The 11,873-nt window shown below is 46.0% G+C and overlaps 1 protein-coding gene across 1 annotated transcript; it reads left to right on the plus strand.

The window, feature by feature from the left end:
• The first annotated feature begins 1,582 nt into the window (after nt 1-1,582).
• Nucleotides 1,583-3,687, plus strand: OTUD1 (OTU deubiquitinase 1). Its single transcript, XM_068238583.1, has one exon. It carries the CDS (start codon nt 1,653-1,655, stop codon nt 2,799-2,801), a length of 1,149 nt encoding a protein of 382 aa, XP_068094684.1. The 5' UTR covers nt 1,583-1,652; the 3' UTR covers nt 2,802-3,687.
• Nucleotides 3,688-11,873: the final 8,186 nt, after the last annotated feature.

The raw sequence follows: 11,873 nt of genomic DNA on the forward strand, positions 1-11,873 counted from the left end.
AGAGTTTAATGGCGCTGCTTTGTGTGCGGGACTTTGCGCGCGATATAAACTTATCTAAACTTATCATGCCTAAACTTATCATGCCTAAACTTATCATGCCTAAACTGAGTTTAGGCATGATAAAAATGGTTATCACGCCTAAAGTCTTTAACTGGGTTATCACCGCTTTGTGAATCAAGCCCATAGTCTCTAATTACATAGCAGCCTGGGGTGCTAATCTGGAAGTACAGTGCGGACACGCAGGAACGGCGTGACAGGTAAAGTATAAACGCACAGGTGCCAGGGTGGTACATCTAACATTTGGGGCAATGCAGCCACGGGTGGCGAAGCAGCGTCATGAGGCCGATTCCTGAAAGGTTAGATGCTGAAATCGAATCAGGAATTGGCCTGCGGTTTATGGCAGCCAACGGATCTCTCTCCGATCAGATTCAGAGAGATCTGTCTCTTGGTCGACCGACCGCCAAAATCGCTCGATGTACGGGCACCTTTAGAGGATTGAACACTACCCAATCAATTTGTGTTATTAAAGGAAACCAGAGACGGTATAATACAAAAGTTTTATACCTACCTGGGGCTTCCTCCAGCCCCATGCGCACGAATCACTCCCATGCTGCCGTCCTCAGCCTTCTGTATCGTCGGTACTGGGTCGCGTGGCGTTACTTCGGCCAGTCTGCGCAAGAGAAGTGCGATCTCTCCGGCAGCCGGAGATGCGTAGAGACCGCAGACTGGCGGAAGTTACAGGACCCAGTACCGGCGATACAGAAGGCTGAGGACAGCGGTGCGGGAGCGATCTGAGCGGAAGGGGCTGAAGGAAGTCCCAGGTATGTATAAAACTTTTATCTTATATCGTGTCTGGTACACTTTAAAGATTGATTTCTGCGGTTTATGGCAGCCACCAGATCTCTTTCTGTTCAGATTCAGAGAGATCTATCTCTTGGTTGATTGGTCGCTAAAATTGCTCGATATACGGACACCTTAATGCTGGGTACACACGGTGCGTTTCCACACTCGATTCCCGGCCGTTCGATTTTTTTTCCGAGCATTTCCGATCGTATTTTGATGATTGTTAGGTCGATTCTCATGTAAAGTATGCCAAATCAACCTAACAATCCATCGAAATGCGAATCGGACATGTCGAAAATAATCGAGCGGCCAGGAATCGAGCGGGGCATCGAGTGTGGGAACGCACCGTGTGTATCCAGCATTAGAGGATTGATCACTAGCCAATCAATTTGTGTTATTAAAGATCGCTTACACGCCATATTGATTTCTTATCAACCCATGTATGGCTAGCTTATTTGATATATGATGTTTATGCACTTCTTGGAGGATGATGATGACGCACTTTTGTTATTGGAGGAAGATGATGATGATGCACTTGTTATTGGAAGATAATAATGCACTTGTTGTACATGGAGATATCTGACACCAGCCATATCTGATATGAATGATGTAGTAGTCGTAGTAATTCCAAAGGGGGGGACTCTGGGCTGTGTTATTTCTGCCCACTGATAACACAGGATAAATATACCCTGGGGTGGTACACTGTAGTAGACTAGTATATAAATAGGGCAGCAGTCAGTAATAGAGGAAGTCCTGTAGACACACACACAACAGCAGCGCGGCTTCAGCCTCCTCCTCCAGCAGCAGAGATGCCCGCCTTCTCCTACCTCCCCCCTGCTCCATCCAGAGCTCACACCCACCACCACAGAGCCATGTGCAGCCCGGAGAGGATCGTGCCCATCCGCCTTCTACAGCCAGGCCTCGGGGGCATGTCGGGGCTCACCATGCAGCCGCTTTCGGCTTCTCAGCTTCAGAAAGCCCCGGAGAAGCCTCCTTCCTCGGCCGATCTCCCTGCGTGGCTGAGCGACATGGTCCAGCAGCAGGAGGTCATCAGCAGGCCCGAGCGGCCAGCCTCTCCCCAGGAGAACAACAGCAGTGGCAGCTCCAGATGCTGGCACCCTAAGGACGACAACGGTGGAACTCTAGGACTCTGGCACCATAAAGAGGACAGCAGCAGTGCCAGCTCAGGGCACTGGCACAACGAGGAAGAGAACAACAGCAACAATGCTGGTCTCAGATACTGGCACCCCGAGGAAAACAGCAGCAACGGTGCCAACCCCAGCTACTGGCAGCCAGAGGAGAGCACCAGTGCAGGCTCCCAGTCCTGGCACCCCAGCACACCTGTCCTACTGCCTGCTCCAAGGACTGAGCCCTCCCAAGAGAGGCTAATGTTACACCTGGCAGAGCTGGAGAAACAGGACAAGTACCTGCGAGATAAGAACCGTTACCGTTTTCATATCATCCCTGATGGGAATTGCCTGTATCGAGCTGTTAGCAAGGCCGTGTATGGCGACCAGAGCCTTCACGCCGAACTACGGGAGCGCACGGTCTACTATGTGGCTGACCACCTGGACACCTTCAACCTCATCATTGAGGGCGACATTGGTGAGTTCCTGATCAACGCTGCCCAGGATGGTGCTTGGGCAGGATACCCAGAATTACTGGCCATGAGCCAGATGCTGAATGTCAACATACATCTGACCACTGGAGGTAGGCCAGAATGCCCCACAGTGTCCACCATGACCCACTATCTGGGGGAAGAAGATCCCTCTAGGCCTAGCATCTGGCTAAGCTGGCTCAGCAATGGTCACTACGATGCAGTGCTCGATGAGCCCTTACCCAACCCAGAGTATGAGAACTGGAGCAAACAGAACCAGGCCCAGCGACAACGAGACCAAGAACTGGCCAAGTCCATGGCAATTTCCCTCTCCAAAATGTATATTGAGCAGAACGCCTGATCTGGACAAGGGACCTTGTTGTGGATAACCTACCCAGCCTTGAGGTTTAAGTGACCATAGACAGAAGATATTGCTAATAGGAGAGATTTCAACACCTTAGTATTGTGAATGGATAACGTATGTGATGGGGACGATGGACAACATGTCAAAAAGTCGATTGTACAGGTTGTAAGTTGGTGACTTTTTGCACCTTACTTTTCCACCATGATGGGCCTCTTCTGGAGGCTTTGCCATGCTCCTATGATTCATAGAACATTTTGAAGGTTTGTATACCATGTGAGGAGGGTATTTCAGTTTTTTTTGGACTGTCTGTTTATGAATACTCAGATTGGGCTGTCTATGGCCTAACTTTCGCCAGGACCACCCAGGGTGGGGGTCAAACTACTCCAGTCTATGCTTACAGCACTTTACATCTACTTTTTACATATGACCACAGACTTGAAGCCTTAACCGTTAATTCTTTTGTGTCTCTACAAGAAAAGCTCAAGCTTTTTTTTTTTTTTTTTTTTTTTTTTTTTTTTTTTTTTTTCTCTGGATAATAAACATAAACTTATGCTATTTATACGGTTTGTCAGGTTTATGACTCTTGTATAGTATTAACTGACTCTACAAAGGAAGTATTTTTGCTACGTTGTGTTTACCACATCTGCTGTGCTGTGGAGGAGAGGAGGACTTTTTGTATCAGGCTTGGTAGAGAGCCAGTGACCAATGGGGGTGGGGCAGCATGTTGAGTGATTGGTATTGTTGCAGCTGAGTATTTATTATTGCAATTCCTATTTTTCAAGTTTTGCATTATTTTTTTGGCGGGAGAGTAATTTGTACATATGTTAATAGTTACATTCCCAGCATAGAAGGAATAAAACTCTTCTTATCTTTTGCATTTTGATTAGTGATTATTATTTTCTTAAATCCCTCTTGCTCCTTTGTCTTGCAGCTAATTAATTGCAGGGTCTGAAAGGCTAAAGGTAACCATACATCTAGCAATGATGGGCAGATTCGACCAAAGAGACAAATCTCTCGAATCTGATTAGAGAGAGATCTGTCAGCTGCCCATACACAGCAGGCCCGATTCTGAGTGTGATGTATAAATGGACACATTACATTGTTTTTGTATTGTATAATGATAATTACATATACATTTCCAGGGGTTTCGTTACTCTTCCCGATATCGCTCGCTGTTACCGGCACGCACCAGACCGACCACAATGGTCTCATATCTTGCACTATGTCTGACCGATATATATGCAATCAATTTCGGTCCGAAGTTGGTCGCATGGTCAGGCATGCATTTGGCGGCACCGATTTTTCATCTGATTATAACAATTGAATTGGCCGACAAGTCGCCTGATGTATGGCCACCTTAAGCATCACCCGGTATTAACCCTTCAATCACTGCTTGTTTATTTGATGTTGCAGAAATACGAAATATACAGAATAACGGGTATAGTAGAATCTCGTTATAGTAAACCTTTTGGCTATAGTAAACTCAGGCCTTGACCGTGTGTCTGTATGAATATACACTGTATGACCAATCCTGATTTACTAAACTTCTGATACACAGTAGTAAACTACTTGGCCAGGTCCCTTGGAGTCACTGAATCCCTTTTATAGTAAACGCCGAAGGGGCCAGGAAAATTAGTTAACTAAATCAGAATTGGGCATACCTTGTATATTTATACAGACAGTTGCTGGAACCTGAGGATTGAGTTGATTATATCCAGAGGTTTACTATATCAGAGTTTACTATAACGAGATTTTACTGTATTCATGTAAAGTGTTATAGAGTGATTTAGTGTTTACATGCTGTGTGTTGCTTTAGGGCCCGTTTCCACTGTTGCGACGTGATTTCGCCGGCATCCCGACGCTTGTAAAAACGCATGCGGATGCGTTTCCGCATGCGTTTTTAACCGCGAATTCGCGTGCGATTTCCCTATGCGAAATTAACCATGACTCTGCCAGGGCAAAATAACATTGAAAAAGGTGCGAAATCGCACGCGAATTGCGGGTAAAAACGCATGTAAAAAATGCATGCGTTTTTCCTATTAGATACATTAGCGGCGATTCGCATGGATTCCCGACGCAGGCGAATTCTGTGGGTCCCGTCGTGCAGATTTGGCCCGCCGCCAAATCGCTCCCGCACGCCGCACATATGGAAACAGCCCCGGCCACTTCAATGTACCAAGCGAATCCGCATGTCGGCGCCGCATGCGGATTCGCTATGGTGGAAACGAGCCCTTACATGTTGTGGAACAGCAAGTACCAGCATTTAGGCCTCTGTCTAGTCCCCATGTGTTAAGGTGCATACACAAATCCAATTTTGGTTGTCCAATCACTGACCAATTTTGCCACTTCCATGTACTGAAGTATGCAGGCCAACAGATTCTGAATACTATGAACACAGTGTGTAGGTAAGCTCTTGTAATACATGGAGGTAGTAAACTAGGCCAATCAAAATTGCATGTGTGTACAAGGCATTTAGCTAGCTTCACACTAGGGCATTGCATCGTGTTGTAACGTGTAAATAACGCAACGCAGAGCGGGCAAAAATGAACAGTTGTGGCATGCAGTGTAATGCAGATCCTGAGAGAATTTAACCTTTTCCGGACTGACGTGGTTGGAATCTACCTCGTGCAGTTGGCCTTGCGACTCTGACAGGACATAGATTCCTGTGATTGACCGCCATGCATTCTTGCGGTTCTGTCGCTGCACCCACTCGCTCTGCTGTCAGTGACAGCATAGCTTCTGCATTTCAGTCAGGAGCCAATTTCATTGATTACTGTGAGCCAAACACAGCTCACAATAGGAAAAGGATGGCTCTGGTCCTTAAAGGACTTCCGAGGCCAAATAAAAAAAAAAAAAAAAAGTTAAATACCTGCATCATATTTGAAGGCACGGAGGACGCCGTCATCGCCCTTCGTGCCTTTCCGCCAGGTCCCCGCCGCTCAATAGCCTCCCGGGCCGGCTCCTGACCTCACGGCCTGGGTCGGGCTCTCCTGCCTCCACAAACATGGCCGCATGAGCTGGCCGCGGCTGCGCAGTCCACATAGCCGTGAGTGTGGCTGCGCAGCTCTAGGGCCAACCCCCTGAACCGCGCTACAGGCTGTTTCCTGTAGCGTGGATCGGGGGTTGGCCCTAGAGCTGCGCAGCCGCACTCGCGCCAGCTCATGCGGCCGTGTTTGTAGAGGCAGGAGAGCCTGACCGTGAGGTCGGGAGCCGGCCGGGAGGCTATTGATCGGCGGGGACCTGGCGGAACAGTACGGAGGGCACTGATGGCGTCCTCCGTGCCTTCAAATATGATCCAGGTATTTAACTTTTTTATTTGGCCTCGGAAGTCCTTTAAGGCCCCATTCACACTTGAGCATTTTGCCGGCAATTTTGGCAAATCGCTCAAGCGCTAGTACTTTTTAAAGCACTAGTGCAATACCCTATGGGCCCGTTCTCACGTGGGCGATTTGCGTTAATTGCCGGCGATTAACGCAAATCGCCAAGCGCAAATTTGTAGCCTGCACCATTTTCAGGCGATTCTCCAGCGTTCGTGTTTAGTGCTATAGAAGCGCATTAATCGCCCAAAAGTGCCAGAGCAAAACGCTAGCAAAAGCGCTAGCGTGTTGCAAGTGTGAATGGGCCCTAAGGGGTCAGAGGCATCCGGTCCTGAAAATGCTCATGTGAAAATATTTCAACATGCCTTTTCACAGACTAAAAAAGGAAGTGGAGAAAGGAAACCTGAACATGTAAAGCATTACACTTTTCGCATCAACGCATACTATTCTAGCAATGCATTATATAGAACAGGGGTGCCAATTAGGTAGATCGCGAAGGCCTTTATGATAGATCTCGACCCCACTACATTTTCTATTCTGTATATACAAGTGTGCTCCTAAAATTGGACATAGGTAGATCATTTTGACTTGCTAATTTTTTTTTTTTTTAAAGTGGCTCACAAGCCGAAAAATTGTGGGCACCTCCGGTATAGAACGTATGATGTATTTCTAGAATCTCCTGTGTTTTAACAGAATTAGTTGCATCACAACCAATGTTATCTGCACATAGACTTTGAATCTCACCGCATTATAGTGCACAAAAAAATGCACTGTATCACCGTGAAAAGTTTAAAGTGACCAGAGGAACCATTGGATTTTTAATTACCTGGGCCTCTTCCCGCCCCCTGTAGTCTGTCCGCTCCCATGGTGTCTTCCGATGCCCTCCGTTCTGCCACTGGGAACTAGGCCGTTCACCTTCTCAATCGCACTCCCGTGGCCTGTAGCATTCTGCACTGCGTAGTTAAGTCTTAAAGGGAACCCTAGGTGAAAGCGATATGGAGGCTGTCATATTTATTTCCTTGTCAACAATACCAGTTGCTTGGCAGCTCTGTTGATCTGGTATAGGTAGTGTCTGGGGAGTATACCGTTCATGCGTTCTCGCCCCCCGTGGGGGTCAGTTTTGGCGCTCCCGGGCAGTGGATGCTTTGTGGGGGCGTTTGCGCTGCCCTTCATTTCCTGAGGGTACAAGGAGGCCTACACGCAGCGCCCCTGTTGAGATAGTATTTGCGTGGGCCAACTCCTGCAGGAATGTCAGGAAGGTAGCCTTAGATCCTGCATAATCTGGTAGGCGATTGCAGTTTGCAACGCTTTGCCATTTTAATTAGACGAGAGTCAGTTAATATTCAAATTTGAATGAGTCAATAGACTTGAGGCAGCCAGTGTATATAAGTCAGGTGAAACTGGTCAGAAGCACACACCTCTGTTTCTCCCTTTGCAAATTAGTGTCTGAGTCGAAACCCTGGAACAAGCATATGGCTAATCTAGTCAGAGTACCTGATCTGCTGCATGCTTGTTCAGGGTGTATGGCTAAAATTAGAGACACAGGATGAGCAGGACAGCCAGGCAACTAGTATTGTTTAAATGGAAATAAATATGGCAGCCCCCATATCCCTCTCACCTCGGGTTTCCTTTAACAAACTGCGCAAATGCAGAATGCTCTCAGCCACGTTCAAGGAGGTGAACAGCACATGTGCATTTGCACTTGGGATTGCGGATTTGGCTGCAGCAGCTCATCTGATTGGACTAGGAGGACATGGAGAAAACTGACATACTACAGGAGGCTGTTAGCCACAGATAACTAAAAATCATGTGGTTCCTCTTATGTAAGGGTTACTGTACTGGTTGTGAAAATACAGCTATCAGCCTTAGTTCAAGAGTAATGAAATGGGTTATTGCATGTACTTATTACCAGAATATGTAAATTGTTGTTACCTTCAAAAGTGGAAAAAGGTTTCTTCAACTGGGCCTCTTTCTAGGGGCCGAGTTGTAAAGCAGTGGCAGCAGCACGATGGTGTATTGGCCAGCACACGCGACACACAGTGTAAGGCCTGGTGCACACCGAGCGGTTTTTGAAGCATTTCGCAAACTGCTTCCGCCTGTGAAAACGCTTGGGTAATGTAATTCAATGGGCTGGTGCACACCAGCGGTTTGAGGTTTTTAGCAAACCGCAAATGTGGGTCCTGCAGCACTTTTGCGGTTTGCAGAAACGTTTCTGCCTCAATGTCATGTATAGGAAAAGCTCAAACGGCTCTTAAAAACGCTACGTCAGAGTGGTTTGCCAGGCGTTTTTGTTACAGAAGCTGTTCAGTAACAGCTTTTTGCTGTAACAATATATGAAATCTGCTACACACAAACGCTCCAAAAAACGCTAGGCATGTTTAGAAAACCTCTCTAAACATGCCTAGAATCGCTCTGAAATATGCTTCAAAAACCTCTAGCGTTTTCAGGATCTGCTAGCGGTTTTGGTGTGCACTGGGCCTAAAGGCTCATACACACATCAGACTATAGTCTTTGGAAAATGAAAGATCACAGACCAATCTTGCCACCCTTCATGTAGTAAGAGAGCCATACTCTACACAGTCTTTTCTATGGAGCTGAACTCCACATCAGAAAAAAATCTTTGCAAGATGCTGCACACACAGATGCTGTACAGACACAAAAGATCAGTATCTGCATAAGATCTGTTCCTGCCAAAGATCCGTTCCTGCAAATTGCATTCATAGTCTATGAGATCTGCAGATCATCATACACACCTTGTTTAACTGACATTCATCTGCATATCAGACAATCATCTGCAGATCTGAAAATCCATCCTGGTGGATCTGATCTGCAGATTAATGTCTGTTAAACAAGGTGTGTATGATGATCTGCAGATATCATAGACTATGAATGCATTTTGCAGGAACAGATCTTTTGCAGATACTGATCTTTTGAATGTGTACAGCATCTTTGTGTGCAGCATCTTGCAAAGATTTCTGTCTGATGGGGAGTTCAGCTCAATAGAATAGACTGTGTAGGTATGGCTCTCATAAAGGACCAAATTTACAATACATGTAAACACATACAATAAGAAGAGTGTTTTCCCAGAGTAAAATGAGCCATAAATAATTTTTCTCCTATGTTGCTGTCACTTACAGTAAGTAGTAGAAATTTGACAGAACTGACAGGTTTTGGGCTAGGCCATCTCTTCATGGGGGATTCTCGGAATGACCTTTTTATTCTTTATAAAGACACTCCCTGAAAAGGATTTATACAATGATGCTGTCCAGCCTCCCTGATGCCTGTACACTTTTTTTTTTGGCAGTTGGACAGAGCACCTGCCATTCACTAAAGGCTCATACACACATCAGACTATAGTCTTTGGAAAATGAAAGATCACAGACCAATCTTACCACCCTTCATGTAGTATGAGAGCCATACTCTACACAGTCTTTTCTATGGAGCTGAACTCCACATTAGAAAAAAATCTTTGCAAGATGCTGCACACACAGATGCTGTACAGACACAAAAGATCAGTATCTGCAAAAGATCTGTTCCTCCCAAAAATCCATTCCTGCAAATTGCAATGATAGTCTATGAGATCTGCAGATCATCATACACACATGATTTAACTGACATTCATCTGCAGATCAAGCAATCATCTGCAGATCTGAAAATCCATCCTGGTGGATCTGATCTGCAGTATTTAGCTTAAAGTGTACCTGAGATGAAAAAAAAAAAAGGTTTTATACATACCTGGGGCTTCCTCCAACCCCCTTTACACTGATCAGTCCCTCAGCGTCCTTGCAGCCTCCACAGTCTGGCCCAGTAGTTCGGCCAGTTGCGGGGTCAGTCATCACAAGCACAGTCCGGCCGTGCACACTCCCCCGTCGCGATCCTGCTGCTGGGAGCGTTCTGCACCTGCGCAGTAGTATGGCGCAGGCGCAGAACTCTCCTGGTGACAGGCACAATGAGGTGTGCGCAGCCGGATAGCACATGCACAGTAAGCCCGCAACTTCCAAAGTTATTGGGACAGATTGTGGCGGAGGACTAATCAGTCTGAAGAGGGCTGGAGGAAGCATACGTATGTACGTGCCGCCAGTGAGTTGGGCATCAGGAGAGTCGAATGAGTACTCTCCCTGCTGCCACAAAACTTCCTGGTGGCGTTAATATTCCCCCTCCTTGTTGTCGCAACTCGGACAGAGACGCAATTACGCGCCCGTGCAGCATTACATTGCTGCTATGGGGCGCCTGGTTTCGGTGCCTGGCGCTGCTCGCCAAAACCACCTGCTTCCTGGAGGAAGCCCTAGGTGTGTATAAAACATTGTTTTTTCTTCCTCTCAGGTTCACTTTGGCCTGAAACACACCAGAGGAGTTTTTCTGAGCGTTTTGAGTTTTTAAATCTGCTGCTAATGTTATCCTATGTGTCTGTGCACACTGGAGCAATGAGGTTTTGTAAAAAATCCCATAGCATTACATTGGGAAGAGGTTTTGAAACCTCTAAAAGCTCTTCCCAATGTAATGCTATGGGGTTTTTTACAAAACCTCATTGCTCCAGTGTGCACAGACACATAGGATAACATTAGCAGCAGATTTAAAAACTCAAAACGCTCAGAAAAACTCCTCTGGTGTGTTTCAGGCCTATAAGAAGAAAAAAAAGGGCGACAAAGATTAAATTGCAAAACGTAAGACCAAAGTTTAGGCTGCAAGTTGTCAGCAATACTGAGGTTCGTCGGCTGACTCTGGCTCTTTATTGGGTATCACCACAGTTATGTAAGGCCTGGTACACACCTTTAGGCCAGAAACCCACTAAGAGCGATTTTCTGAGCTCTTTGCGGTTTGAAAACTCTTGCTAATGTAATGCTATGGGTGTGACTTGAGCGATGTGATTTTATAAAAATCCCCCATAGCATTGCATTAGCAAGAGCTTTTTCAAATCACTAGCAATTAGAAAAGGCTGCTAGTGGGTTTCTGGCCTCAAACATGACCAATTTTACCACCTCTATGTTGTATGCTGGTTTACCTGCACAATCTGCTCATAGTATTCAATATCTGTTGTAGGTGGTAAAATTGGCCAGTCACAATTGACAATGTATACCAGGCTCAACTCACCAAAGGGAGGCAGGTTTTCTTTCTGAGTTAGGGCTGCAACCCACTAGAGCGAAAAAAAAATTTTTGAGCATTTAGGGAGCGCTTTAAATCGCTAGCCATTTCTCTAAACACTTTGCCATTTCTCTAAACACTTTGCCAATGTAAATAAATGGGTACTTATCCGTTAGCCGGGCGCATCCTCTAGGTGGCGACAAAACTCCACCAGAGTTACATCTTTCACTACTATCCATGTCGGCCTGGAGGGGGAATAGTAATTAGCGCCACCTGCCGGATGCGCCCGGCTAACGGATAAGTACCAATAAATGTAACAAATTCCACAGTAGCGATTGTGATTAGCAAAATCACAATGGCAGGACATGCAGCATTTTGGTAGCGTTTGCGCTTTAATGTAAAGTATTGAAGCGCTGGCAAATCTCTCATGAATCGCTACACATAGCGATTTTAAATTACTGTAAGAAAAAAAAACAACTATGATACATTGAAAAGACCAATCAGAATTAAAATTGCTACACAATCACTGCCAAAAAGCTTACACTTTTTAAAATTGCTGCCAAAAGTGCCAGAAAACACTCATGAAATCGCTTACAAAACGCTAATTAAAAACACTAGCGATTGTGCTAGCGATTTGTAGTGGGTTCCAGGCCTTAGAGTAGACTGCAGG

The sequence above is a fragment of the Hyperolius riggenbachi genome, chromosome 5 (genome assembly GCF_040937935.1).
Source record: "Hyperolius riggenbachi isolate aHypRig1 chromosome 5, aHypRig1.pri, whole genome shotgun sequence".
Taxonomy (NCBI): Eukaryota; Metazoa; Chordata; class Amphibia; order Anura; family Hyperoliidae; genus Hyperolius; species Hyperolius riggenbachi.